This window comes from Electrophorus electricus, chromosome 10 (assembly GCF_041902795.1).
Source record: "Electrophorus electricus isolate QZ-2024a chromosome 10, ASM4190279v1, whole genome shotgun sequence".
NCBI lineage: Eukaryota > Metazoa > Chordata > Actinopteri > Gymnotiformes > Gymnotidae > Electrophorus > Electrophorus electricus.
In genome coordinates, this window is record NC_137506.1 from 2895959 (window position 1) to 2923454 (window position 27496).

The 27496-nt window shown below is 45.0% G+C and overlaps 1 protein-coding gene across 1 annotated transcript; it reads left to right on the plus strand.

The window, feature by feature from the left end:
• Positions 1-1189: 1189 nt before the first annotated feature.
• On the plus strand, positions 1190-22003 carry htr1d (5-hydroxytryptamine (serotonin) receptor 1D, G protein-coupled). Its single transcript, XM_027031334.3, has 3 exons — positions 1190-1521; positions 17567-17630; positions 19962-22003. The coding sequence occupies exon 3, from the start codon at positions 20683-20685 to the stop codon at positions 21826-21828; it is 1146 nt and encodes a 381-aa protein (XP_026887135.2). The 5' UTR covers positions 1190-1521; positions 17567-17630; positions 19962-20682; the 3' UTR covers positions 21829-22003.
• Positions 22004-27496: the final 5493 nt, after the last annotated feature.

Sequence of the window (27496 nt, forward strand, 5' to 3'; positions counted from 1 at the left end):
GGCGTGGGTGGATCGTACGCGCTCACAAATTTGATCTGGTGAAGGCAAAATCAGATTGACGCAATTCGTCATGCTCAAACCTTGGAATCTGGAGTGCTGATCAGTTATGGAAAGATGCATGCGCAACTATGTCTTTGGTTCATGGAGTAATTTGGTGTCTGACGCACATGAGGTATTGCTATACTTGTTAGGTCTTACCTAATGAGGCTGTGATAAACAACCGCCACAATCTTTACCACGTAGGTTAAATATAAACGTTGATCTCTTTGGATTGTTTAAAAGTGCGATTTCGATCAAATAAATGTGAATGTGAATTTGTGATAATGATTTGTGATAATAAAAAGGTCCAGATTATTTTTGTCGGCCTATATGTATACATACATTTGGTCCCTAAAAATGCAATGCAATGCAAAAAAAAAGGCAATGGAAGAACACACACACGGGAGTGTAGGCGAGAGAGAATGAAAGCGAAAGACGCACACAAACACAAACACACACAAACACACACAAACACACACACACACGAACGCGCATCTTTTCCGTTCGTATTTCTACTCCACGATGCTCTTTTTCAAGGTCTGCAATTAGAACCGAGAACGGAGTCGTCCGATGTTTTAATCTGAATCCGGGCAGAACACATAATACCTAAACTACCCCATTGTTTCCGTTTCTCGGTTCCGAAACAACAGAAGTTGTTTGTATAACACCGAATCGTTCGCGGAAGATTAAGCTACTCTATCCGTGCTTGCAGTCTATATCCGACCATAGTGGCACACACACCATTCGCACATAACGTCCCCGTTTAATTAAAGACTTGTTAACATATGTAGAGCCAGGAGACGTGCATCCGTGACGGTTGCGAAACTGTACAGAACTGCCACAGAAATCACCACTGATCCTACAAAAACTCTTTAAAAAGAGAAAACAAAAAGACCTCGGGTGTAAGAGAACATGTCATACCATTATAGCCCTGCCGCATTTCTGATAAGTCCACGAGAACCACGGAAAAAAAAAAAAAAAAAAAAAAAAAAAACTTCCTGCTTTCAAAAATCGCAGAGCTGCAACCAGCAGCCTCAACCGGGATTGCGCATGCAGGCAGCCCGTGCGCACGGAACGACACCTTGCGCTCAGACGAGGCGTCCCGCGTGCAGGTGCAGGTGCCGAGCGCAACGGGACGGTGCGCGTTTTCTCTCTTTTTCGGGGGGACGGGGGGCTGCAGTGGCGTGGGCGTACTTGCAGTCTATTCCGTATTGTGTTTCCTTGCGTCTTTTGGAGAGGGCAACATGTACTGCTTTCTGACCGACGAAGGCACTTTTCACGCGACTTCGGCATGGACGTGCTGTACCGCGCACTGAGGCACGCGGACGGTGTCCGCATCAGAAGCCAGCGGGAGCTTTCCAAACAGTCACAATGTGACTCCGGGATGTGTATCTGAGACGGACTGATGCCACCCACGTACGCCCGTAATGTGATGCGACTCCCCTTGGGGCAGCGGACCAGCGTTTCTGTCTAACGCATCTAGTAAGCCAAACCTACTCTCGATAACTTTCAACACTTTGTAGTTTGCCAAAAGTGTGACTCGGGACTCGGGTTCCGCATGTTGGTGAAGTTAATGGTAGGCTGCAGCTGTAAAGAAAAATAATGGATTTTTAAATGGTTTTAATTCCATAAAGGCTCTTTCAAGCATCTCTATGCATCAGTCGTTAATTTAAAAGGCACAAGCGTTTACCTGTCTCTGAAAAGAGCAGAGCTTCTGCGCAAAGCTGCAAAACGGTATGCCGGAACGAATACGCGGTGCACGGAGAGATGGATGAACTGATTCCACTCATCTGTCTTCGGTCTCTCCGTTGACGGGTTTATCTGTTCGTCTCTATTACTCTCGTTCTTTTCACGCCAGAGTGTGTAATTAACTCTGAGTTTCAGGTTATACGTGCTAACCCGCGCGGCTCGTTACTGTGCACGTTATCATCCACGCTGTCTCTGTGCTGTAATCAGGAGCATCAGTTTTCTGTGTTCAGCTCGTGAGTGAGGCTCGCTTTGAGTAGTGATTTATTGATTGAATGATGACAAAGGTAATTATAGCACAGGCCTCGTAACCCTCTGCCAGTGGAAATGCGGCTGTGTGTGTGTGTGTGTGTGTGTGTGTGTGTGTGTGTGTGTGTGTGTGTGTGTGTGTGTGTGTGTGTGTGTGTGTGTGTGTGTCACCCTCCGTCACTGTAAATGCAGCCCTACTTACTGCCCTGAGCTCAGGCTGAATGACTGGACCACATTCAATCGTGCACTGTCCATCACCATTTAGTCTTCTTCTTCTTCCTCTCTCCTTTGTGCTCTCTCACTCCCTAGCTCTCTCTCTCTCTCTCTCTCTCTCTCTCTCTCTCACTCTCTCCATTTTTCACTCTATTTCACTCTCTCACACTCTTTCTCTTCCTCTCCCTTTCCCTCTGAGTGCATGAAAAAGCTGAAACTGTCGCTTCACAGGGCACTGTGGAGACATAATGCCCTTCTCAACTACCGCTTTACCAAACTGTACGGCCACTACATTAAAACCCCGAACCCTAGCATTCTGGGAAATCAACACCGAACCCTAAAATTCTGGGGAATCAAAATCCCTAGCATTTTGGGAAAGCAACACCCAAACCCTAGCATTCTGGGAAAGCAGGCCTAAGAAGCAGGCCTTGTTTCAGGAGAAGAGTGAGAGGAACCGCTGATCTAGGTAGGTGAACTACCTAAGTCATTAGCTCATAACGGTTTGAAACTTTGTTCTACGCTCACCTAACAACTCATCCTAAATCCAGTCATTATGTAACAGAGTTATATAGTTGCACTCAGTTGTGCACAGTAGTGTAGCAAATCGGTCTGAAGTCTGTCAGCTTCAGGTGCACCACATGCACAGCTAAGTGACTAAAACTGCTGGTGTTTTGTTGTTGTTGTTGTTGTTGACTGTATTTTTGCATTTTTATATTGATCCAATGAGTGAATATTAAATGGCTAAAATTTGACCAAAAGTGAAATGCCTCTTAGCTTTTAGCTTAAGACTAACATGATTTTTTTTTTAATGGTTGGCAAAAGGAACACGGACACTCACTCACACACGCACACACACACACACACACACACACACACACACACACACACACACACACACACACACACACACACTCATGCAGAGGCCAGAAGCCACAATACAAAGAGAAAGATATTGTCTCCTGAGAACCACCACAGATGCCTCTGTATACCTGCTGCAGAATAAAAATCTCTAGCTATCACTGCGCTGCACTGTCAGAGTGCTTTCCATGGGCACCAGCCTACTCAGAGGTACAGCGCGAGCTGAGCGGGATGCTGGAATTCTCTGTGCGCTGCTGCGTCGAATTGTCAGCAGTTGATAGAACTGACGAGACGTCACTGGGTCAGAATCAGCTGGGAAACTGTCCTAAATCTCACGTGCCCTCCCTAACATTCCCGGCTACTGGTCCACTTTCAACGTCAATAGATTCCTTTTTTAAAAATTCACCTGCACCTCTCAAGTTGGCCAATAGTGCAGCATCAGAGAAATTCTCAAGAGTGAAATTTCTACAATCCATATTCCAGACATCATCTCCAGCTCATCGGCCGATTGGTCAAGTCAAAGAAACGAACAGGAAATGGTCTGCTATGAGGCCAATGTTGGACTGAATCTGTTCATGACCTGTGGCCTTGGAACTCTCATTCTCAAAAAACAATCAAAGAATCTCTGGAAGAATACCATGGAGAAGATAAACAACCCTGTGGGACATGTTTCCATCCAAGAGAGACCAGGTCAGTATTACCAGAGATGACTGGAAGACGGAACAGACGGGGCAGATGGGACAGGGGAAAACTAACATTTTACTCGAAGGCCTTAGTATTGAGTGTTGAGTGGGAATTTAATTCTTATGGTTCTGAATGTTGAGAAATTATCACCAAAAGTGATCATTTACACACTCATAGAAGTCCACCTGAATGAGTGCACATGGGACGTTGTCAGCACTTAAAGCTGGCTGTCATTTTTAAAAAGCTTCTTTGTCATCTTTCTTTTGGCTTGGTAGCGCAGCTCACTGGATTGGAAATGACACCAGTTTAATTTAAGGTGTAAAATCTTTGTTTTATACATTCGATGTTCAATTCGAGCTTAATGGTTGAGTACTACAGTTAAGCCTTTCACACAAAGAATTCCTTTAGTTCCAATTCCTCAGTTCTGCTGAAATGGTCATTGTTGTGCTTATGTAATGATATTGGCACTGAAACTCCATTGCTGAGTGTATCCTCTTGACTGGACTCAATGGCCTTAGAGACTCATCACTGTCAACGACTTCAAGTGTGCAAATACATGTAGAGTGTCTCACTGTGGTGTAGCATGCCTCAATGAGTGCAGATAGAGCTCTGTAGCAAGTCTCACTGTTCAGATTGAGCGCTATAGCATATCTCACTGTGTGCAGATTGAGCGTCATAGCATGTCTCACTGCGTGCAGACAGAGCGCTGTAGCATGTCTCACTGAGCGCTGGTCTACATACTTGCGCTATGCCTGTATCTGCTGTCAAGGTCGAAGGGCAAGCAAACCACCCTCCCTTAAACCGCGCCTGTTCTCACCTGACCTGTCTTCTGATGTCTCACTAATACCTGTCAGTCCGGACGGGTCCCCTACCTGAACAAACACCTCCATGCTCTGGCCAGACCCAACCCTGCACAGAGAAATTCAAGCACGCCAACAACACCACTGAGTTTTAAGCGGATTCTTTCTGATGGAACAGTGCTCTGACGGCGATGGTGACAGTCGCGATCCTTCCTGCCTGAAGAACTAATCCCGTCTGCCTGTTATTCCTCCACGTCCCTCTTTGATGCATTTAAGCTCATTCTGAACCCACGGCATCTTCTTCTTTGCCTTTGTCTTCTTCTGATTTTCTCTTCCACTGAAACGAAAGGGTCTGAATGCTCTTTTTTCTCTCTCTCTCTCCCTCCCTTTCTCTCTCTCCTTCCCTTTCTCTCTCTCCTTCCCTCTCTCTCTCTCTCTCCCTCCCTTTCTCTCTCCCTCCCTTTCTCTCTCTCCTTCCCTCTCTCTCTCTCTCTCTCTCCCTCCCTTTCTCTCTCCCCCTCTCTCTCTCTCTCTCTCTCCCTCCCTTTCTCTCTCCCTCCCTTTCTCTCTCTCCTTCCCTCTCTCTCTCTCTCCCTCCCTTTCTCTCTCCCCCTCTCTCTCTCTCTCCCTCCCTTTCTCTCTCCCTCCCTTTCTCTCTCCCTCTCTCTCCCTCTCTCACTCCCCCAGTTACCATCTCAGTTTTTCTCCATATTCTGTAAAATGGGATTTACCCTGCAATTCCTGTTATTATTGTTATTATATTATTATTATTATTATTATTATTATTATTATTATTATTATTATTATTAGTTACATTTATTCAGTTACATAGTTACATTTTTCAAACTCAAGGACGCTTTTACAGGCAGATATCGCACACTCACATTCCCTGAGACAGTCCACGTTGTAGCTCTGTTCCAGCGTCCAGTCCCAGCTCAACTGCACCTGGTCCTTCGTGTTATTGAACACCTGGTTCATGCGTAAGGGGTGCAGGGATGATGCCAGCCATACATCACACTAACGTACAGGTGTACGTTACATTCGGAACTCAAACTCAATCAATATAGCAATCAATCCCACAGTGAAGCGATCGGTCAATAAATCAGTCAATCAATCAACCAGGCAGTCAATCAGACAGCAATTCTCACTTTTGGTTTCTAACTTACCTCAGCGGCAGTGAGTCTTTAAAGTGGGCAGCGGTATGCTGGCCTGCCTGAGCTCAGTTAAACCAGAGCAGGTGTAAGCGTTCACTCTGTGCATTTATTAAAGGACCTAGTGGATCCAATACTCATGAGTCGCTGCCGTCACCTGACCTGCACCTGACCCTTACCTCACACTTGGAGAGGCTGAGAGAACAAAGCAGAGAACAGACTGGACATCCCCAACCTACAATCGGGTGTCTCATTAGGTCATGCTACATGTCCGTGAGTCATGTACACACACACACACACACACAAATGCATAAAAGATCTTGGCTGCCTTTTTCCTTCACTACCATGGCATTATATAATTTGCGCAGCAGATTTTCCCTGGAGACTCTGCGTAACAGCATTGTGTACCACAGTCCTGTAATTTGCAGTGCTCCATGTAATTTGTGTGTGTGTGTGTGGTCGTGTGATTGTGTTCTGCCTCAATCTACAGTGTGGTTATCTAAGATAATATTATAATAATTTTAATATGAGATAATAATCATATAATCATTTAATATAATATAATGGCACAGGAGCAGAAGGATTCCTTTCTCTGGTTCTTTTATATAACTTTTAAAATCTTATTTGTGTGAGAATGTCATGGCATTCAAACTACTCCGTGTTGCTTAAATAGCCCCACTGTATTTGTAATATTTGTTCTAAACTAACCTACCGAAACTGACTGGCCATAGGAACGTGGAGGACGCGACACCTGTAGCTCAGTCTGTGAGAAACGCTGCATCCTCTAAGCCCACCCCCACAGTCTGTGAGAAACACTGCATCCTCTAAGCCCACCCCCACAGTCTGTGAGAAACGCTGCATCCTCTAAGCCCACCCCCACAGTCTGTGAGAAACACTGCATCCTCTAAGCCCACCCCCACAGTCTGTGAGAAACGCTGCATCCTCTAAGCCCACCCCCACAGTCTGTGAGAAACGCTGCATCCTCTAAGCCCACCCCCACAGTCTGTGAGAAACGCTGCATCCTCTAAGCCCACCCCCACAGTCTGTGAGAAACGCTGCATCCTCTAAGCCCACCCCCACAGTCTGTGAGAAACGCTGCATCCTCTAAGCCCACCCCCACAGTCTGTGAGAAACGCTGCATCCTCTAAGCCCACCCCCACAGTCTGTGAGAAACGCTGCATCCTCTAAGCCCACCCCCACAGTCTGTGAGAAATGCTGCATCCTCTAAGCCCACCCCCACAGTCTGTGAGAAACGCTGCATCCTCTAAGCCCACCCCCACAGTCTGTGAGAAATGCTGCATCCTCTAAGCCCACCCCCACAGTCTGTGAGAAACGCTGCATCCTCTAAGCCCACCCCCACCAGGGCCAACGGTAAACCTTCCGAACGCCTCATTCTGTGGCTTGTGCACATTCATATGCATTTGCAATTATGATACTGCAATTATTATAATAAGCCATATCAACTTTTGGCAAGGAAGTCTGGCTCTTCTGTTTCACGCTAATCAGAAACGGCTGGACGATTTATGCGCCCTGGGCACTTTCCCTTTAAATGCAAACTGGGCTTTTTTAGCAAAAAGTTGTTCAAAGTCCAAAGGGATAGTTAGGCCAAACGATTCTAATTACGGTGCCAATTACAGTGTAGTAGATGGTGCTTCAGCTAGTAGAGCTTCCGGCTGACTGACACCATTAGTGGTCGTTCATTTGTTTGGATTGTTTTGCTGAGCTCTTGATTTGGAACAGATGAGCAGGTTGTGCTTATATTCGACCGCAAAGCACCACTTAAGTAATAATTCACAAAGCCGAATGTTGTCAGTCAGTGAGCTGCCCTGTACTAGTAGAGAGAGAGAGAGAGATGGAGAAAAGGATAGAGAGAGAGAGGAGAGGACAGAGAGAGAGAGAGAGAAGAAGAAGAAGAAGAGAAAGTCAGAGAGAAACAGAGTGAGAGAGAGACAGAGACAGAGTGAGAGAAACACACACACACACACACAGAGCCCTGGAATGAGCTAACATCTTATTTACCCACAGCAGAACAGCAGAGACACTTTTCAACAATTCCTCCAGACATCAAGCAGTATTAGAAATAGAATATTAACACAGTGGAAATTCATCTAATGGGGAAGAAAATAGAAAAATCATTCTGGTATGAAATCGGCAATCTCTGAAGCTATGAAATGTGATTTGTTTGAGTGCAGCGTTTGAAAATTCCCTTGGAGATTCAATTTTCCCGAAAGATAACATCAGCAAGCAGTAGGGACAGTCAAACAACCTGAATCTCATGCTCATCTTTGCCCTGAAAAATTCCATTTTCTCTTCTCCTCTTCATCCTCTTAGAAGTGTGAGATTATCTACTCCGGATTTGTCCAGATTTCCATGCGTACAGTGCCAGATTACTCTACTGGGTCAGTGCCAGCTACAGCAGAACATTCTGGAATCTTCTTTAAGTTCTTTTCACATGTCCCAGTACTGCTCCAGGACAGCCAGACTTTTACTGGCATCTGGAGTCTGGCAGCAATCAAACAAATCTCTCGCGCTTTTAGAGAAGTCGTGGTGGGTCTCCTAACATTCGGAGAGAGTACAGTGTAACCAGGGGCGACGCATGTAAGGGCAAAAGCCATTTGTCATTAGTATCAGGCCAGATTATTTTAGAACCTAGCAATCAGGCAACAAACAGCACAGCATTTAGTTCCTCAGAGAGCTACAACTGACATAAAATGTAAAAATATTATATAAAATTTACATTTACATTTACATTTACATTTACAGCACTTAGCAGACACTCTTATGCAAAACAACTTACAAAAGTGCTTTGTCATTTACTCATAGAACACATCCTAGCCAGTACAGCAGGTCAGAGTCCAAGGTACCAATGAACTAGAATACTGTTGAAATACAGGTGTGACGTAGGCAGCACAGAGGAAGCAAGAGACAAAGTAGAACAGACTTGTTTTTTATTATCCATTAGGATTTTAATAACACAAAACAACTCTAAATCAAATCTTCTTCACTGTAGCAGCATTGCACTGAAGGGCACTTGAGGTCTCGACTGCTAATGCGTAGTGCTATCTCTCCAAACCTGCAGGAGTATATATAGTGACATGTAATGAGGTGCAGGCATCTCCTGTCAAAAGGCAGGTGATTGTGAATGGGGCAGGTTAGTGGTACGAACCTTGGCCGTAGTGTTCGTCCTGGTAGGAGACCGGGATAACATGACAACGGGGATCAAAGCTAATGCCTAGAAGTGTGAAACATGTATAAGCTCTATCTCAAACAATGATAACAAACAATACCCTACAATAAGTACTAGAGTTTCAGTTACTCAACATAGGTGCAGGATCAGAGGTCATTTAATTATTCCACAAATAGATGGGTCTTCAGTCTGCGTTTGAAGACTGCAAGGGACTCTACGGTCCAGACAGCAAGCAGAAGTTCATTCCACCATCTAGAACCAGAACGGAATAGTCTTGATGCTTGTCTTCTATGAGACTTGAAGCATGGTGTTTCAAGCTGAGGCGCACTTAGAGTACTCGAGGGACGGCTTGGGCTTTGACCATCATGTATGGAGGGGCTGGTCCATTATGGCTTTGTAGACGAGCATCAAGGTTTTAAATCTGATACAGGCAGCTACTGGAAGACAATGAAGGGAGCGCAGCAGTGGAGTGATGTGTGAACTTTGGAATGTTAAAGACCAGTCGTGCTGCTGCATTCAAGAAAGAGTGTAGAGGTCTGATGGCTCAGTAAGTAGCAAGCAAAAGTTGTAGTAGTCGAGCTTTGAGATTACAAAAGACTGCACAAGTACCTGGGCGGCTTCCTGCGAAAGAAATGGCTGAATCGTTCATATGTTACAAAGCAGAAATCTGCAAGATTTGAAATGAGAACTGATTGTTCAAGGTAATGGCCAGGCCATGAGCATTTTCAGATGGTGCTACAAGGAAATTCTCGAAGGAAACCGTGAGGTCATAGTAAGGGCTGGGAATTCCTGAGATGAACAGAAGCTCAGTTTTCCTGGGGTTGAGCTTCACGTGGTGGGCTGTCATCCATGACGCAATGTCAGTCAAGCATGCTGAAGTACATCTGGAGACCTGCGTGTCGGGGCATGGGAAAGAAAGAAATAGTTGGGTGTTGTCAGCACAGCAGTGGTTGGAGAAGCCATGAGAAGATATTACATCACCATGAGAATGAGTATACAAAGAGAAGAGAAGGGGGCCCAATACTGAGCCCTGGGGGACACCGGTGGAGCATCTACATGGATTGGATGTGGATCCTCTCCATGTTACCTGATAGGACCGTCCATCCAGATAGGACTGAAACCATTTCCATGTCACGCCAGTCACACCAAGGCTGAAGAGAACAGTGAGGGGAATGTTGTGGTTTACTGTGTCAAAGGCTGCCAAAAGGTCCAGGAGAATCAAGACGGATGACAGTTTGGCACCTTTGGCAGCCTGATGTTTCTCCGTCTCTGCTATGAAGGCCTTTTCTATTGAATGTGCCAGTTTGTAGCCAGACTGATTGGAATCATGGAGCTGGTTCTGGGTGAGGAAAAGAGATAATACATTGCCATAAAAATCAGTACCAGCACATCTTCATCTCACACGTCATAATTCATTCTTACTGAAGCTGTGCGATATCTGAAATTGGTTGAAATTCTCTCCTTCTCGCTACCGCCACCCCATAAACCCAAACACACACACACACACCCCACGAGTCCTCCCTCTTCATTACTTAACCACTCCCCTCTGAGTGCTCATATATCCTTTTAGTCATTCGGACGCATCGTTGTCCAGAACAAATTTTCAGCCATTACTGTTAAGCGGTAATAAGGATCAGAAGTACTTACAAACACGAGCACTTTAAAAAAAGTCGTTCTCGTCATGCCGAATTTATGACTGAAATCATGAGATTTCCTAAGTTTTTCAGGTTTTGAGCATATTAAAGCGCTTAGAGTGTTTCACCCCATTCCTGCAGAACAGTTCTCCTGCTCAGGTAAAGTCTTACACATCTATAATTCAAACATCGATCTGACACCATTACAGCCTGCATTGGAGCCTGGATGTTCACTCCAGTCAATCGCTCTGGTGGGTTTTTATTATTATTTAATGTGGATGGAGGAGGCAGGCCTACAGCCTACAAAGTGCGTGTGTTTGTGTGTGTGTGTGTGTGAGAGAGAGAGCAAGAGAGAGAGAGAGAGAGAGAGAGAGAGAGAGAGAGAGAATAAAAGAAAAAAAGAAGAAAAGACCAAGAGAAAAAGGAGAATGAGAGACAGAGTGTGTAATTAATGCCTGGCATTAATTACATTAATTACATTAATTACATTAATTACTTTGTGTCTTGATCTGTTTACACCTCCATGCTCATCTTCATTCGTTAACTGTTTTTGGCTCATGTAATGCAGTGATAATGTTAAACTTAGACCAAACTTAAGCTCTTAAGGGTTGAATGTGATTGTAGCAGCTGTGAATGTCGCCTTTTGAGTTTTTTTCTGCAAAACATTATTTCTATAAATGTACATTTGTGGAGACTTTTTGGAACCATTTGGTCCCTTCAAAGATGGAATTTCTTTCTGTCTACCTCTCTCTCTCTACCGCTCCCTCACTCTCTCTACCTCTCCCTCACTCTCTCTACTGCTCCCTCACTCTCTCTCTACCTCTCTCTCTGCCTCACCCTCACTCTCTCTCTACCTCTCCCTCACTCTCTCTCTCTCTGCCTCACCCTCACTCTCTCTCTACCTCTCCCTCACTCTCTCTCTACCTCACCCTCACTCTCTCTCTACCTCTCTCTCTGCCTCACCCTCACTCTCTCTCTACCTCTCCCTCACTCTCTCTCTACCTCTCCCTCTGTCTCTCTACCTCTCTCTGTCTACCTCTCTCTCTACCTCTCCCTCACTCTCTCTCTCTCTACCGCTCCCTCACTCTCTCTCTACCTCACCCTCACTCTCTCTCTACCTCTCTCTCTGCCTCACCCTCTCTCTACCTCTCCCTCACTCTCTCTACCTCTCCGCACTCTCTCTCTCCCTCTCTCTCTGTCTCTCTAACTCTCTCTGTCTACCTCTCTCTCTACCTCTCCCTCACTCTCTCTCTCTACCACTCCCTCACTCTCTCTCTACCTCTCCTCACTCTCTCTCTACCTCTCTCTCTGTCTCTCTACCTCTCTCTGTCTACTTCTCTCTCTACCTCTCCCACTCTCTCTCTACCTCTCTCTCTCTACCTCTCTCTGTCTACTTCTCTCTCTACCTCTCCCACACTCTCTCTCTCTCTCTCTCTCTCTCTCTCTCTCTCCCTCTTCCCACCCCTATTTCTCTCTTTCCCCATTAGAGAAAAGAGCTTGGTGGTCTGATAATAATAAAGTAGAAACTCCAGCTAAACAGCTGACTTTACAATGAACACTCATCATGGTTTCTTTTGTGTGTGTGTGTGTGTGTGTGTGTGTGTGTGTGTGTGTGTGTTTATGTGTGTGTGTGTGTGAGAGAGAGAGAGAGAGAGAGAGAGAGAGAGAGAGAGAGAGAGAGAGAGAGAGAGAGACAAAAAAGCTCAGACATTTTTTGTCCCAGTTGTGTCAGTACATTGACAAGGATAACCCATCCTTGAGAAATAGATCTAACTGACCTTGAAGGACTGACAAAATCAGAGTCCCTGGAAAGTTCTGGAAACACACAGTCAGCCCATCGACAACCTCGTAGACACAGAGCTCAGTGGAAGGGCCCATCTCTCACATCGCGGCTCTGCCATTTTGAAGGCCTGACGCCTAGATAATGTTTGTCCCTTCTAGGAAAACAGCCAGCCCATATGAAGTGTGCGTGGCTAGGTTCTCGACAGGCACCCTGCTGGGTACTTCATGGTTTTTCAGAGTGAGTCTTTTATTCGGACATTATTAAACATTATTACAAGGTGTGCACCTTGCAAAGAACATCAGATCCACCCCACTGATCAAGACAAGCCATTGGCATAGTCTTTGGCATACTGCCACTGTCTATCTGCTGTAGCAGCAAAGAAAGAGCATAGTTTACACTGAACACTGAACGGTGACCGCTTGACTCAACAAAGCAAAGAAATGTCTCTTAAAGATAAATGCTTATGACTAATTGAAATCCCCCATCTTAAAGAAGCCCATTAGTCTCCTTAAAAAGAAAAAAATCGAACACAGAGTAATTCAGCTTGAGCTAATCATATTTTTCAGTCAGTCTTTGCGGAAATATTAACAAAGAAATATTGTTTGCCGTTACTTAACACATATTTATAAATGTGTAGCCACTTTACTGAATTCGGTTACTTATTTTGTATGTGATTGTATATGAAAAAAACGAATTATTACTGTCATTATATATTTACAGTTATTAGCAGATGCTCTGCTGAAACCTGAGCTTCAGGTGACTTGTAGAACATGTTAACAGAAGTTGAAATGCAGAAGAAAAGTGGAGCATGGATAAAGTTGCAGAACTTTTAACAGAAGAGAAACCATTGTACTCCCCTAGTAGTAAAACCCCCGACATCACACACGTCCAGCTGTTGAAGGTCATATAAACTGCCTCTGCCAAACTGCTACTGTGCGTGTGTGTATACACATGTTTGTGTGGGTGGGTGGGTTGGGGGGGGGGGGTATTTCAGCACCGTCAGAGTTAATTCAGCACTGCGAGAGTTAATTCTCTAGGTTTTTGCTGTGCAGACAGTCCTCAAGCACCTTGCATTATCGCTTCCAAAAAAGTCTATTGGAAGAAAAGCCAGTGAAGCTTTTCTCGGGTACAGCGACGGCAGTCTGTAAGGGAGAACCGGCTTGCGGTAGCTATATTTGAGAGACTTGCTTTCTAGAGCCATATGAGCGCTTTTCTGCTGACCACTTCTCAGCTAGTTCGCCTTGTTTCTGACACTTACACGTTGGCTTGATGTTTCATTCGCATGTTGAAAACTGGGAAGAAGGTTGGTTGGACTTTCAACCAGTCGCAAACCGGTCCTCCACTTGAGAGCGTGCAGGAGATGTGAGTGTGACATGCAAGCCAAACAGACGCGATCAGTTAATCTCCAGTAAGATCAGTAAGCAAGATTTAACCCTGTTAATTATGCTCTTGAGCAGCTTTCAGTAAAAGTCCGACAAACGTAAACGCGCTTTTTTTCCCCGCAACTTTCTTTTTTCATCTTCTGTTCTAGGCTAATGACTGTAGATGAGTGTGAGAGCACCAGCTGCGTATGCTCCAGTAGAAACGCTCGCGGCTCACCTTCACTGCTTCATTAGAGGGGCTCTCAGCCTCAGGACTCCAGTGATAGATCAACGCAGGTTTACACACTTTGTTTGAAATAGGAACACCTCCTCTGCCTTCACTTGAGGACTTGAGTTTTTGCAGATTTGACATTTTTACGCAGTTGGATGGCTTTGATGTATTTACGTAGTTGTCAGCTTTGACATTTTTACGTAGTTGGACGGCTTTGACATGTTTACGTAGTTGGGGAGCTTTGACGTATTTACGTAGTTCAAAGTTTAAAGTTTTATTTGTTTTATATAGTCATATATGGTATAACTCGCAGTGAAATGCTAGTTGTCAGCTTTGACATTTTTAGGTAGTTGGACAGCGTTGATGTATTTACGTAGTTAGACAGCTTTGACATTTTTACGTAGTTGTCAGCTTTGACATATTTAAATAGTTATCAGCTTTGACATTTTTACGTACATGAACAGCTTTGACGTATTTATGTAGTTGCCAGCTTTGACATTTTTATGTAGTTGGACAGCTTTGACATATTTATGTAGTTTGACGGCTTTGACATATTTACATAGTTGGACAGCTTTGATGTATTTCTGAATGACTCATGTGAATGGTTCTTGCCCAAGGAAACTTTCTTAGATTCTTTTAAACAAAGGCCAAAGAGACTTCATTAAATCAGTGACTACTCATGTTACCCCTCGGTCTTAAAAGGGGTTCATTTGTTATTAAGGTTTAACAAGTAACTTCTGACAGCATGCTCATTATAGCAGACCTTCAGGATTTAGTCGGCGTCTGCCTTCACACATGGGCTTACTATTGTCCACCGGTTCTGAGGGCCCCCACTGCTGGCTGGAGCAGGAATACCTTTGCGTACAGATGCTTTGTTTTAACTGTGGCCCACCACTGTGGGGCCCCCCTCTCCTATCACTGTCAAAACGCATCAAAAAAGCTAAGGAGGTCATGCGCTTTCAGACGTCTGATGTAACCCCTCACCTTCAAAGCAGTCCTTCTGGACACGCTGTCTGGTCCTACGGCTCGGCCGTGCGCTCTGTGAAGCGCAAAGATAACAGCGTTGGTATTTCGCATGTGAATTTACTGTTTTTGCTTCGCGTGGACCGGCACACATCAGCAGCAGGAGGAGCACGGAAGACTCAGACGCCGCGCTCGTTCCACAGACGCTTGCCAGACGTACAGCTTTTTCCACGTCTGGGACTGCGGAGAGGAGGACGGAGAGCTTTCCCAGCTGACAGCAAAGGGCTTTCCTACAGGAGCCGGATGTGTAAGAGCTCGGAAGCCTCACTGCGTCAACGAAGCGCTACACGAGAGGCCCCTGGGACACTTGCCTGAAACAGAGTCACTGACAGGGATCTGCATAAGCTGACTTGGATAAAACATTTTGGTTTGGTGTGGAGACAGAGTTTAGTGACATGAGCCGGGTTCTTTTGCAAGGAAGGGAAATATTCCTTGAAACGTCTCCTTACCCCACCTGAACCCATACCCTTCTGCACACCTGTCTTTCCATCTCTGTTTTGTAAATTTCTTGTCTGTTTCTCGATGTCCTGTCCAGCTGTCAGAAACATCTGCTGAAAATGAGAAATGCCCCAGGCCCTCTTTCACTCATCCGGTTCGTTTGTCTGCGCCAGTTCACCAGAACGGACTTGTTTACTTGCTGAACCCGGACCTGCTATATCCGGACCTTCTGTACCTCAACCTTCTCCGTCGGGGCCTGTAGTAATCACACCTTTCGTATCCAGGTCCACTGTGTCCAGATCTGCTATATCCAAACCCACTGTATCCATAAAATGAAACCTTGCAGTGGTTTACATTATGCATGGACCTCTATGGCCCATCACGCTGTCCCCCGGGGTCCATTGGTTAGACTTTATAGTGTGACCCAGGCCCTACATCCTGGCCCTGCCGGTCAGGGGACCATCTTCCCTGCGGCCGCACCTACAGCTCTGTCGGCCCCTGCACAGAGCCACAGAACTCGTGCTTGTTGTAACCCAAGAGTTTTGCGCATGCCCGTGACTCGAGTGTCTCACTCGATCAAATTTATCTCTCTCTCTCTGAGCCTTCACCCTGCCTGGATTGCGAAGGGATGTCAGGGATGTCAGGGATGTCAGGGGTCAGGCTACAAAGACTTCAGAGGCCTTTGCCTTTCAGGACTTTGTTAACTCGGTTTTGGGTTTTCTGTCGCAACGTCCCACAATCGCTTGTGGCGTTGAGATGAGAAGGCCACAGAACAAGGAGAGCGTGTCAAGTAGAAAAGTGTCCCGCCTTATGCAGACGAAACACACACAGTGCTGGCTGTGGAAGTATAACTGTGTTAACCATTAATGTTCAGGCACAAAAGAAGCATTTTCTGTCCATTAATCTTCACCTTAATTTCAGTACTTCTCACATTTACCTGAGACGTTTATCTAAGACAACTTACAATTATGACTGAGGGTTAAGGGTCGTGTTCAGGGGCCCAACAGTGGCAACTTTTCAGTGGTGGGGCTTAAACCAGCAACTTTCTGATTAATAGCCCAGTACCTTAGCCACAGAGACACCATTGATCCATTTTGGCACCAAAGTCTGACCAAAGTCGAGCTTCAGAGGCAAGCAAACATATGAGTAAACTTCACACTCCTCTCGTACTGTTTCTCGGACTGAAAGCAGCTTTGCGGCATGAAAAGCACACTGTCGGTGATCTCTCTGCCAACACGTTTCACAGGACCTGACTTCCACTGCATAGCCACAGACAACTCGCTAGCACGCAGAAAGCTCAAAGGTCATGTAAAACTATATTTCACTGTCTCTTTCAGCTTTTGTTGAGTGTTTTTTTTTAAAGCATATCCCACCTTCAGCAGTAAAACTATAGCTGTTTCATGACTGACCTCAAGGTCCTTACCCACCACTGAAGGTTAACGCTCATCACTGAAGGATATGCTTGTGGCTAAAATGACTAATGCTTAAAGATGCATTCTCGTGAACTTTAAATATGTAATCTGTACGCTCTGTGTTTAGACCACAAGTGCTACAGTTCTTAAAAGCATCCTGACTCAAAACCAGAGTCGTAGACCATACTTCTCGGATTGTGGGAGTGAAGGAGATACTAATGACTGAATGTTTAAGATGACACCTAGCCCAATTCTCAGATGAGGTTTCAGACTTGGAGAGGACGAAATCTGGTGTTGACAGAGCAGTGTGTGGAATGCCAGTTTCCCTTTTCTTCTTCTTGCAGTGAAAGCAGTAGGGCCTTCTTATGTTACACCCCACTCCCACCTGACAGGACCCACATGCCATTGTTTTGGTTGTTTGCTAAAAAACTGAAAAGGTTTGGTCTGATTGAAGTACACACTGACTCGTTTAAAGGATTTCTTATAGCTCTCCCTCGCTCTCTCTCTCTCTCTCTCTCTCTCTGTTCCTCTCTCTGTGTCTGCCTGATAGCAGGTTCTTTTTCCTCTCAAAATGGATCTTATTTTCTGCTGCGAGAACATGAGGCAGTTTACATGACCACTGATTTCATTTGGACTTCCAAGCAAATGATGCCTCTCTCTCTCTCTCTCTCTCTCTCTCTCTCTCTCTCTCTCTCTCTCTCTCTCTCTCTCTCTCTCTCTCTCTCTCTCTCTCTCTCTCTCTCTCTCTCTCTCTAGTGGGTGCTTTGGAACCTAACAGAGGCAGGTATATACCGAAGTACTGGAGCAGCAGACTCAGTGTGTGAGTACAGTGTGTGGGTACAGTGTGTGAGTACAATGTGTGAATACAGTGTGTGGGTACAGTGTGTGGGTAGGCACTGAGGAAGTCTCAGAAGAGTCCGTGAACCAAAGACATGGATTTTGACTGGTGGAGAGAGTCAGGAGCACCCAGTCCTCGGACAGCCAAGAAAACTTCAAACAGATGTGTGATCATAAAGTCTTTTATTTTTATCTGTCTTGCCCGTATCCATTAGCATTAACTCACACTGCGTTCTGTGACACATTTCCCCTTAAGATGAACAGCTACCAGCCACATCAAACACATTCGAATTTTGAAAGGGAATCAGAAACAACTAAGTAAAAATGCTGAACTATCTCAGCGTTTAAAGTAGTTAGTGCACTAACTTAGATCTTAAGGCAGTTAGTTAGGCTGTAGGTGGAATGTCCTGCCTCTTTCAGAAACACACAAACACTTATTTAAAACTAACTGCAGGTGCGATTCATAGAAAAAGTTTGAACTGGTGAAAGTGGAATTAGTATCCCACTGGAGCAATTCCAGTACCATCTATTGGGAGACGTTTTGCCCCACTGGGGAAGTTTGGTACCATCCAGTGGGTGAAGCGTGGAAAAAAAGTGTGAAAACAACCGCTTTACCAGCAGAGAAATTAAGATGTCACGTTATGGAATTTGGGTTGACCTGATGCTTCTCATGTACGTGTTTTTGTCCGATTTATTCATATATCCGTGAAGATGTCCAACCTTATTGCAAAAGGTGTGTGTTGTCGACACTTGAGGTGCAGGTGTCGTGCAGGTGGTGTCACGGCCTCGTGTCGCCTGCCTGCCGGACCGTACCAAAAGCGGCCCCCGTCTGCTGGATCATACCAAATAGGGCCCCCAGGGGGCAAGCCTACAACTACGCTGTAGCCACTTTACCACTCACCGCTGTTTCCATCACCTCCATGAAGAGATTCATCAGATAGCTGAAGCACAATACTAACGTTCCTTGAACAGGAATGGGTAAGAGCTTATTTATCGTGCAGGATTATGCAGAAGTGCATTTTACTGCCCTGTTATTATTGTTATGGGATTCTCAGGATTTGGGGGCCAGTGGGAAAACCGATCAGATTCATTAGTGCGGATTTATCTGCTGAATTCATTGTGTGATCAGTGCCAGATAGGAGGAATATTTTCTCTCTTCCTCTCACTCCCTCTCTACTCTTTCTTGCTCTCTTTCCCTCTCACTTAGTGCCTCTCTCATTCTTTTCTTTCATTTGCTTTCTTTTTCATGCACTCTCTCTCTCTCTCTCTCTATCTCTCTCTCTCTCTCCTCAGAATAAAAAGCTTTGAGTTTGGAAAATGTGTTTCAGTGTGTCCTAAAAGCACATTCTTACCACCTCTAAATGCCGTTTACACGCCTTCAGTGTAAAGACAGCCACACAGTCAAATGCTGACCTCTCACTCTGCTAGAAAGACCACGAAAGGGGTTTAAGGTGTCTGCACCCCCACATTCAGACGGGCCGTTTATCAGTCAGACGTCATGGAGAGAAGTGCTGATTGCAACGTATGAGTGGCCGATTTCAATGGCCGGATTCATCGGCACACCTGGATTAATGGCCAAGTTCGAAAGTATGTTTGGCGAGAGATGGCAACAGCTTTTGTGTTCTGTTTTGTTTTTTAAAAAAACTTTTATTTGAAATTTCGAATTGACATAGTGAAGGTCAAATTCTGTGCAGTTTAGGTGCTTGCACTTAGAAAAGATATGATCCAATTGTAGGAAACATGACCCAGCCAGTTCTCGGAGACTGCAGTGACCTTGGACAAGATGCAAGTCAGACGTCTGTTTTAACTTTCAGCGTGTGGTTCCGTAGCAAAGCTCTTAGCAGGCTAAGCCTGCTCAGACAGTGATGAATAGCTACAAATCAAAACTGCAATCATTTGTGGGTGGTATAGTGTATGTGTGTGTGTGTGTGTGTGTGTGTGTGTGTGTGTGTGTGTGTGTGAGTCAGTGGATAGAGAGCTAGGATGAAGATGAATGATAGTGTGTTTTGCTGCGCGTGCTCATGCTTTCTCTATTACAGATAATAGGAACAGCGATAAAATATCCCATTTGCATTTTATTAACGTGTTCGCCGTGTCATGCCTCTAATTAAACAGCTTCCTATGCGGTTTGCATGAGCCTCAAGGGTCTGTAAATCTGCAGAGAGATGCATCAGTTACAGAGAGACAGGGCAGGGGCACGCAAAGCTATCGTGATCGCGTTCACGCATGCCTCTGGGTCCCGCACTAAATCCTCACGTTTTCTTCACTATCTCTGTTTTTTCTCTCTGTCATCCTCTCCTTCTCTCTTGTGTAGATATTCACTACAATGCAGATCCAATCCGGCCTTCGCCGCAGCTGAGCCGAGTCCCGGCGCGGCCCTGTGGCTCCGTTTTGGCACTTTCCGTCAGGAGTGGCCCCTCCCAGCCGGAGGAGCTAGCGGCAAAGATCACTTCTGGTGCCAAGCTGGTTCTTCGTGTGTCCTGGGGAGGTGGTCCCAGCGGCGTTCATAAGCAGAGTGGAGCCCCCACAACAGCCTGTAGCCTCAGTCAGCAGCAGGGACGGCGCACGAGCAGGAAGCATGCTCCAATCGTTTCCACGAGGAATCTAAGCAACCCATCAAGGAAGGCTCGTTTGTTCCATGCGCAGAGAGTAAGATCAACAACACATTAGACTGGAACACAGGCTCAACAGTGTCAACAAATGAGTTTGGGTTATAGCGTCATTCGAGAAGGAGATAATGGGTGATAACGTTCCGCTCCACCGTATAAACTCGGAACTGCATGAAACAGTGATGCAGAGATGACTGAACCGCAGCCTAAGCTTCTGTTCTAAGCATGGGAACTGAATGTGTGCACCGAACATGACTTCTGAAACAACTGACTTCTAAAAACTGCCTGATTCAGAAAACAGCCCGCTGCTTTTCTTGTGTGTTTGATGCGGAAGCAAATTAAACAAACAGTATAAACTGGCGTTTTTACCCCACGTGAAGCAACACTTTTCTTTGAAAAACATCAGAGTAAAAGCAGCAGAGATTGATGGATGAATACAACATCACTGCCGAGTTTTACCTTCCAAACACAACTGGCAGCTCGGGGAGACCAGAGGCCTGGGACAAAGCCGCGCTCCTGGGGCTGCAGATCTCCCTCGCCGCTCTGCTGGCTGTGGTTACCCTGGCCACCATGCTGTCCAACGGCTTCGTCATCGCAACCATCGTCCTCACCCGCAAGCTGCACACGCCCGCTAACTTCCTGATCGGCTCCCTGGCGCTGACCGACCTGCTGGTGTCCATCCTGGTCATGCCCATCAGCATTGTCTACACGGTGAGCAAGACGTGGAGGCTGGGCCAGGTGGTGTGCGACATCTGGCTGTCATCGGACATCACCTTCTGCACCGCATCCATCCTGCACCTGTGCGTGATTGCGCTGGACCGCTACTGGGCGATCACGGACGCACTGGAGTACTCCAAGAGGCGGACCACGCGGCGGGCGGCGCTCATGATCGCCGTCGTCTGGGTTATCTCCGTCTCCATTTCCATGCCGCCGCTGTTCTGGAGGCAGGCCAAGGCCCACGAGGAGCTGACGGAGTGCCTGGTCAACACAGACCAGATCTCGTACACGCTCTACTCCACATTCGGCGCCTTCTATGTGCCCACCGTGCTGCTCGTTATCCTCTACGGGCGAATCTACGTGGCGGCACGCTCCAGGATCTTCAAGGCCCCGTTGTCACACGGGAAGCGTTTCACCACGGCGCAGCTCATCCAGACGTCAGCCGGGTCGTCTCTCTGCTCCCTCAGCTCCTCCGCCCACCCGGAGGGGCATCTTCATCCTGGAGGAGGAGGAGGAGGAGGAGGAGGAGGGTCTCCGCCCTTCACCAACAGCGTGAAGGTGAAGCTGGCAGACAGCGTGCTGGAGAGGAAGCGTCTGTGTGCGGCAAGGGAGAGGAAGGCCACAAAGACCCTGGGCATCATCCTGGGTGCCTTTATCGTGTGTTGGTTGCCGTTCTTCGTGGGAACGCTGGTGACAGCCATTTGCAAGAAGTGCTGGTTCCACCCGCTGCTCTTCGACTTCTTCACCTGGCTGGGATATCTCAACTCGCTTATCAACCCCGTCATCTACACCATGTTCAACGATGAGTTCAAACAGGCCTTCCACAAGCTCATCAAATTCAAGAGGTGCTACTGAACGGGGCCAGGCGTCCAGAACCCGTCGGACCCTGTGGTCCATCGGAAACAATGCTGATAGAGTTCCATCCAAACTGATCTCAGACCCAGCCAGGCTGGGTCTTCAGACCAGACATGAGCAACCTTAAATGTTTTCTGTAGCATTTGCTTCGGTGTATTAAAATGCAAAACCCATGTTCATATGGTCTGGTCGTGACATGTTTTCACAAAATTAAACCACATAACACAGCCTGTAAAAAGATAAATATTTGTGCCAATCTGTATGTTTTCCAGTAGATTTGTGTGTGCATGCATAGCTTATGGTTCCGAACATTAGAAAACCTGAACCCAACCAAAAGACTGTCAAAAGAAAAAGGACTCATGAGAGAACTGTCTCTGCAAAGACACTAATCTGGAATGCTCTGAAATTCTCTAAAATGGAATTTAAAAAAAGGTTTTTTGCAGAAATTGGTCAAACCTCTACATAAGATCTATCTGTCCATCATAATCTGTGCTCCTGAAGTTCTTGGAGATGAATCCGGTTTATGTTAGATGTTTAAATCATAACGTTCATTCCATGGGGATCTAACATTCTGGGTGTAGATCAGTTCTTTGTCCTTAAATTTCTTTACTTCATTTATGCCATAGCAACAACTGGCAGTGCACACAGCTGCTATTAATGCGATGTCCGTAGCGTTAAAATGCTTTGCTATTGGAAATGGCAAATCTTTCATTCTGATTGTCTGAAGGTGTTCAGTGAAATGATTGGCAAGCTTCCTTTTAGGTTCTCCAGTGTGAAGCTAGAATTCCATTTTTGAAAGTATATGAAATATATATATATACTTTTGGGATTTTGTGCGTTGTCATGTGGTCATTGGTATCACGACAGTACGGGGCCTTATTTATGTATTATAAATAATTATTAACTAGAAATAATAACCATTAAAAAACATTTATGATGCAACTATGGGGATTTTGAGTACAGTTTTCAGATGGCTTTAGGGGGCTGCCTTTTGCTCTGTGAGGTAATACTCTTTTACTATAACATCATCAGTGTTATGATTGTCCAGCCATGTTAAAGGCATAGCCAACATCCTGAGATGGGAGGCGTGTTCAACACACTGAATGTGCACCCGTTGGAACCGCTCCTCACAGCTGACAGAAGCAGAATGGATGCAGTGGGGCTTTAAAACTCGTCTAGGGAGTACCACTGGCAATGCATGTAACTAGGTGAGTACGGCGAATTCACAGTTAGAGTAAATAGAAATTAGATGTATAATTAGAAAGGTACTGTAATGTGGCAGTGGGGCTCTCAGGGGTGATCAGAGGGTGAAGCACCCCAACAGACTGGACCTCTGGTGGGTAATCTAGGAGGGTCAGACCTCCTAGGTGGATTCGATCACCTTTGAGCTTTGAGACCAAGGCCCAGCCAAGAACAACAGATCAGATTGCCTCAGAGACCTGGAAGAAGGATGAAGTTGAAGCAAATCTCCTGTGTAAGTCGTAGCAGATCCATGTAAGGACTTAAAAACTTTGATTTAGTTCCTGTAAATTATAGGGTGATATGATCTCCTGTAAACTTGGGTGATATGATCTCTCTCTTTTGTACCTGTGAGCAGGTGTGCTGCTGCCTTTTTACTAACTGTACCAAGAAAACGAGGACTGATTTACTTATACCCATATACAAGCTGTAGACTAAGCGACATGAAATGAGGTTACGCCTTTTTCCAGATCTTGTGTCAACAGAAATTTTATTCTTAGCAATTTAATCTTATTTAATCTTTGCAATTGATGAAAAAGCTACTCCTGATGACAAATTCATTTGTTTAATATAAGGTCATATTCAAATATCACCCCTAGATTCTTTACATGAGGTTTCACATAAGCTGACAGTCCACCAATGTTACTCATTAAAAAGTCAGTGTATTTGGGAGAGCCATTCAGATTTATCGTAATTTAACTGTTTGCCAATCAACACTTAATTTCATCCAAACATTCATTCAGGCATTTGAAAGAACACAGATCCATTGGCCACAAGGAGAGGTACAGCCTCTATGACATAACAATGAAACTGAAGGCCCTAAAATAGATCCTTGAGGAACTCCACAATGAACGGTAGAAGTGGAGGAATAGAAATGATCAACATGTACTGTAAAAGTCTTATCACAAAGATAAGACTTAGCTTATATGCTAATATGCTAACTTAGCTCATATACCATATGCTCAAGGTGCTGAATGAGCAACTTATGGTCAACAGTATTGAAAGCAGCAATCTTATCACCTATCATTACTCACTTTTAGAAGGGCCAACACTTGTTTAAAAATGTAATGTTTTGTTAAATAAGCGTAGGTGTAAAAGCACAACCTTCCCCAGAACTTTAGAGAGGAATGGCCATTTTGAAATTGGTTGACAGCTAGACAGTATAGAGCTGCTAAGATTGTGTTTTTTGAGGGGTTGCACATCAGCATGCCTGAAACATGCAGGAACAGTGCCAGAAGCAGGAAATGTCCAACACATTGGGATCTATTATGTCAAATGTTTCCTTCAAAAAAAGAGTGGGGATGATATATCACCAGAAGGGGTTATAGATTTCAGGTGGAAAACCACATTTCTCAGCAGAGAAAGGGAAATGGCCTCAACATTATAAAAACTGTCCAGGCACCCCAAATTTAAAGGGGGATCATTGCCTGAGGCTGTCGTCCTCAGTTTGAGCTTCTCAATTTTGCCAGTAAAAAACTGTTGAAAGTCCTCACAAATTTTAGAAATCTCAAGGAGGTAGCAAACAGGTGGGTTCAAAATGGAATTTATTGTGTTAAATAAAATTCTGGATTTATTGCTCTGTCTAGATATAATATCTGCAAAATAGCTTTCCCTGGCCCGTTTAGTGACTTTTTGAAAGGAAAGCGGGCCAGTCATTTAAAATCGCCTAAGATGAATGCAGTCTGTTTTTCCTCCCTTTCTGCTCTGCTTTTCAACACTCTTGTCTAAGGATACGAATGCTTTCATTCAACCAGGGCTGTCTGACTCTAACCCTGGTGTGCCTGGATATAAAAGCAGCTACAGAGGAAAAGATTGATAGGAAGGCAGAGTTAAAACTAGTGACTAAATCCTCAGCACTTGAAATAGATGAAGCAAGGATAGCACACCCTAATGTAAACGTCTCCAAATAAGCTACTGACAAAAAGGCTTGCAGCGAGAGAATTCATGGGGTAAAAATACCGGCGTGCAACTCCAATAAATTCATTAATAAAATCACCATCTAATTTGGCCTATGAATTTCAGGACAGATAAGGGGGTCACTACATCCCAGTTTCAATAAATCCACTTCAAATCTGTTTCGACCGCAAGATTTTCACATTCCACAGCCACTGCTCCCTAATTCCAGGAGATCTTGGACATCTTAAAAAGTGACAGGCCGGGCGGACAGCTGAATTCACGAACACCAAGCCATGTCTCCGTTAAAAATAAGAAATCCAGCTCATGGGTTTTAAAAAGTCCTTGAAAGTAAAGGTTTTGTTGATGAGCGATCTCACATTGTCTCACCTACAGCGCCATCTTTATTGAGATGCACGCCATGGTCAACCTCAGTGCAGGGTCCAACCTCCCTAGGTTAGCGAGAACGTCTACAGCAATAGGGCCACACCCGCACCAGCCAGCTGATCGCAGATCAGTCAGGTAGAATACACCTGAGGTGAGAATATTTGGCTTCCTGCCACCGTTGGGGGACAAAATAACTCTGCTGTGACGCACCATTGAAACAGTCCATGGTCCTTTACATCCTTATACATATATTGTATTCTAAACAAAGTCTGAAGATCATACACCAGGTGAGTGGATGCATTACAGATGGAGAGATAAACAAACAGTATCACCATACATACAACAGGTAGGAGACAATGATAGCTAACCAAATGCCATTTTGTCTATTTCATTAGGATCGAGTGCACATTTTATTTCGAGTGCCCATTAGGACTGAGTGGAACAAACTTGCACATCAAATATATGTTGTATTCCCATTCATTTTCAAACATGAAATACTTTTCTGCACACCACCATTCTACCGCAATCTTAAGCCATTTTTAAGATATTTCAATATTTTTTACATTTCAGGATCTGTGTGTATCTACGAACACAAGAAGGGAAACTTTCTTGATTAGTTCCCTGACTGTTTTCGTGTTTGAAAACTGTTGCCACGGCTACCCTGTTTATCTAAGATTCCTGATTGGCTAGAACTGTGGGAATTGGCCCAATAGGATACAGGGACCCCTGTGCTTTTCTGATCTCTTTCTCACACACCTGACTCCGCTCCTAAAAAGTGGACTAAGTAGCTGATGTGTAGAACGGGCAGCATCAGAGCGGAGAGAACACTAAGCCACACCACGCGCAGCTCCCCACAGACCGCCGTTGAGTAATGCTGACTTAAAGTTTGCCTGGGGCAAATTCACATTTGCCTACTCATGCAATGCCTGCATGAACACAACAATAATAAACAATAATAAAAACTTATGTGTGTATGTGTGTGTGTGTGTGTGTGTGTGTGTGTGTGTGTGTGTGTGTGTGTGTGTGTGTGTGTGTGTATGACAATGGCAGAGAGAAAACCTTTGCACCTTGACTATAAATTTATCATCAGCCTCTGGATTCACTTCATATGATGATACCTCCCACACACACTCTGTCACAAATACACACACAGATACACTCATATACCTACATTCTTACACAAGCTAACACACAAACACACCCACATGCAGACAAACACACTCAGACAACCTTCCCATCCTTTTTTAAAAAACTCAACTTTATGGAATGAATTTATCAGTCCCAGATTAAGATGTTATATTTGCAGTAGTGAATCATCATTTAATTTTTTAAATGTCTTAATTAAATCATCATTTAATTTCAGGCTGACTATATTATTATTATCCTTAAGGAGTATTGTTGAGGAATTACAATAAAATTTTAATTACGTCAGAACTACAATGAAAAGCATGTTACAAGACTGAAGAATGAGAGTAACGACATATTTGCAAGTGCTTAGGGTTTAGGGAGTTAATGATAATGACAGTGATAATGAACTAATGGCAGGTTCTCGCTACATGACTTTAACCCTGATCTGGGATCTGCACCAACCCCTGACAGCCCTCGATGCTCACGTCTCCCTGACAAGATAGCTGCGCAGTCTCCATCCTGTCTCATGTGTAATTTAGTGACAGAGCATGATCTGGGAATCAAGGGTGCGTCATCAGGCATCCGTCCACGTGGAAGGCTGTATGGTGCGTGAGCTTCATCTTTGATCACCCGTGCAGTGAGCACACCTCTACGTCAACAGAGCCACAGTTAACAGGCGATAGATGTCATGTAGTGTGTGCTGTATAACAATTCTGAGATGCCAAAAGTCATATAGTGTCCACTAGGCAAATTAGTGAGTGGCAAACTATGAGTGGCATATCTATGTCTATTGAGCAGCCACAATTGACCCATGTGCCTACACTTGACCTGCCTGCGGAATAACAGCCCCTGTCTGCCAACACCCTAGAATTGAGTTTCCCAACACCCTAGAATTGAGTTTCCCAACACCCTAGAATTGAGTTTCCTAACACCCTAGAACTGAGTTTCCCCAACACCCTAGAATTGAGTTTCCTAACACCCTAGAACTGAGTTTCCCCAACACCCTAGAATTGAGTTTCCC

What these genes read in the sequence shown, in the direction of transcription:
- htr1d (XM_027031334.3), top strand. Translation starts at nt 20,683, where the DNA reads ATGGATGAATACAACATCACTGCCGAGTTTTACCTTCCAAACACAACT.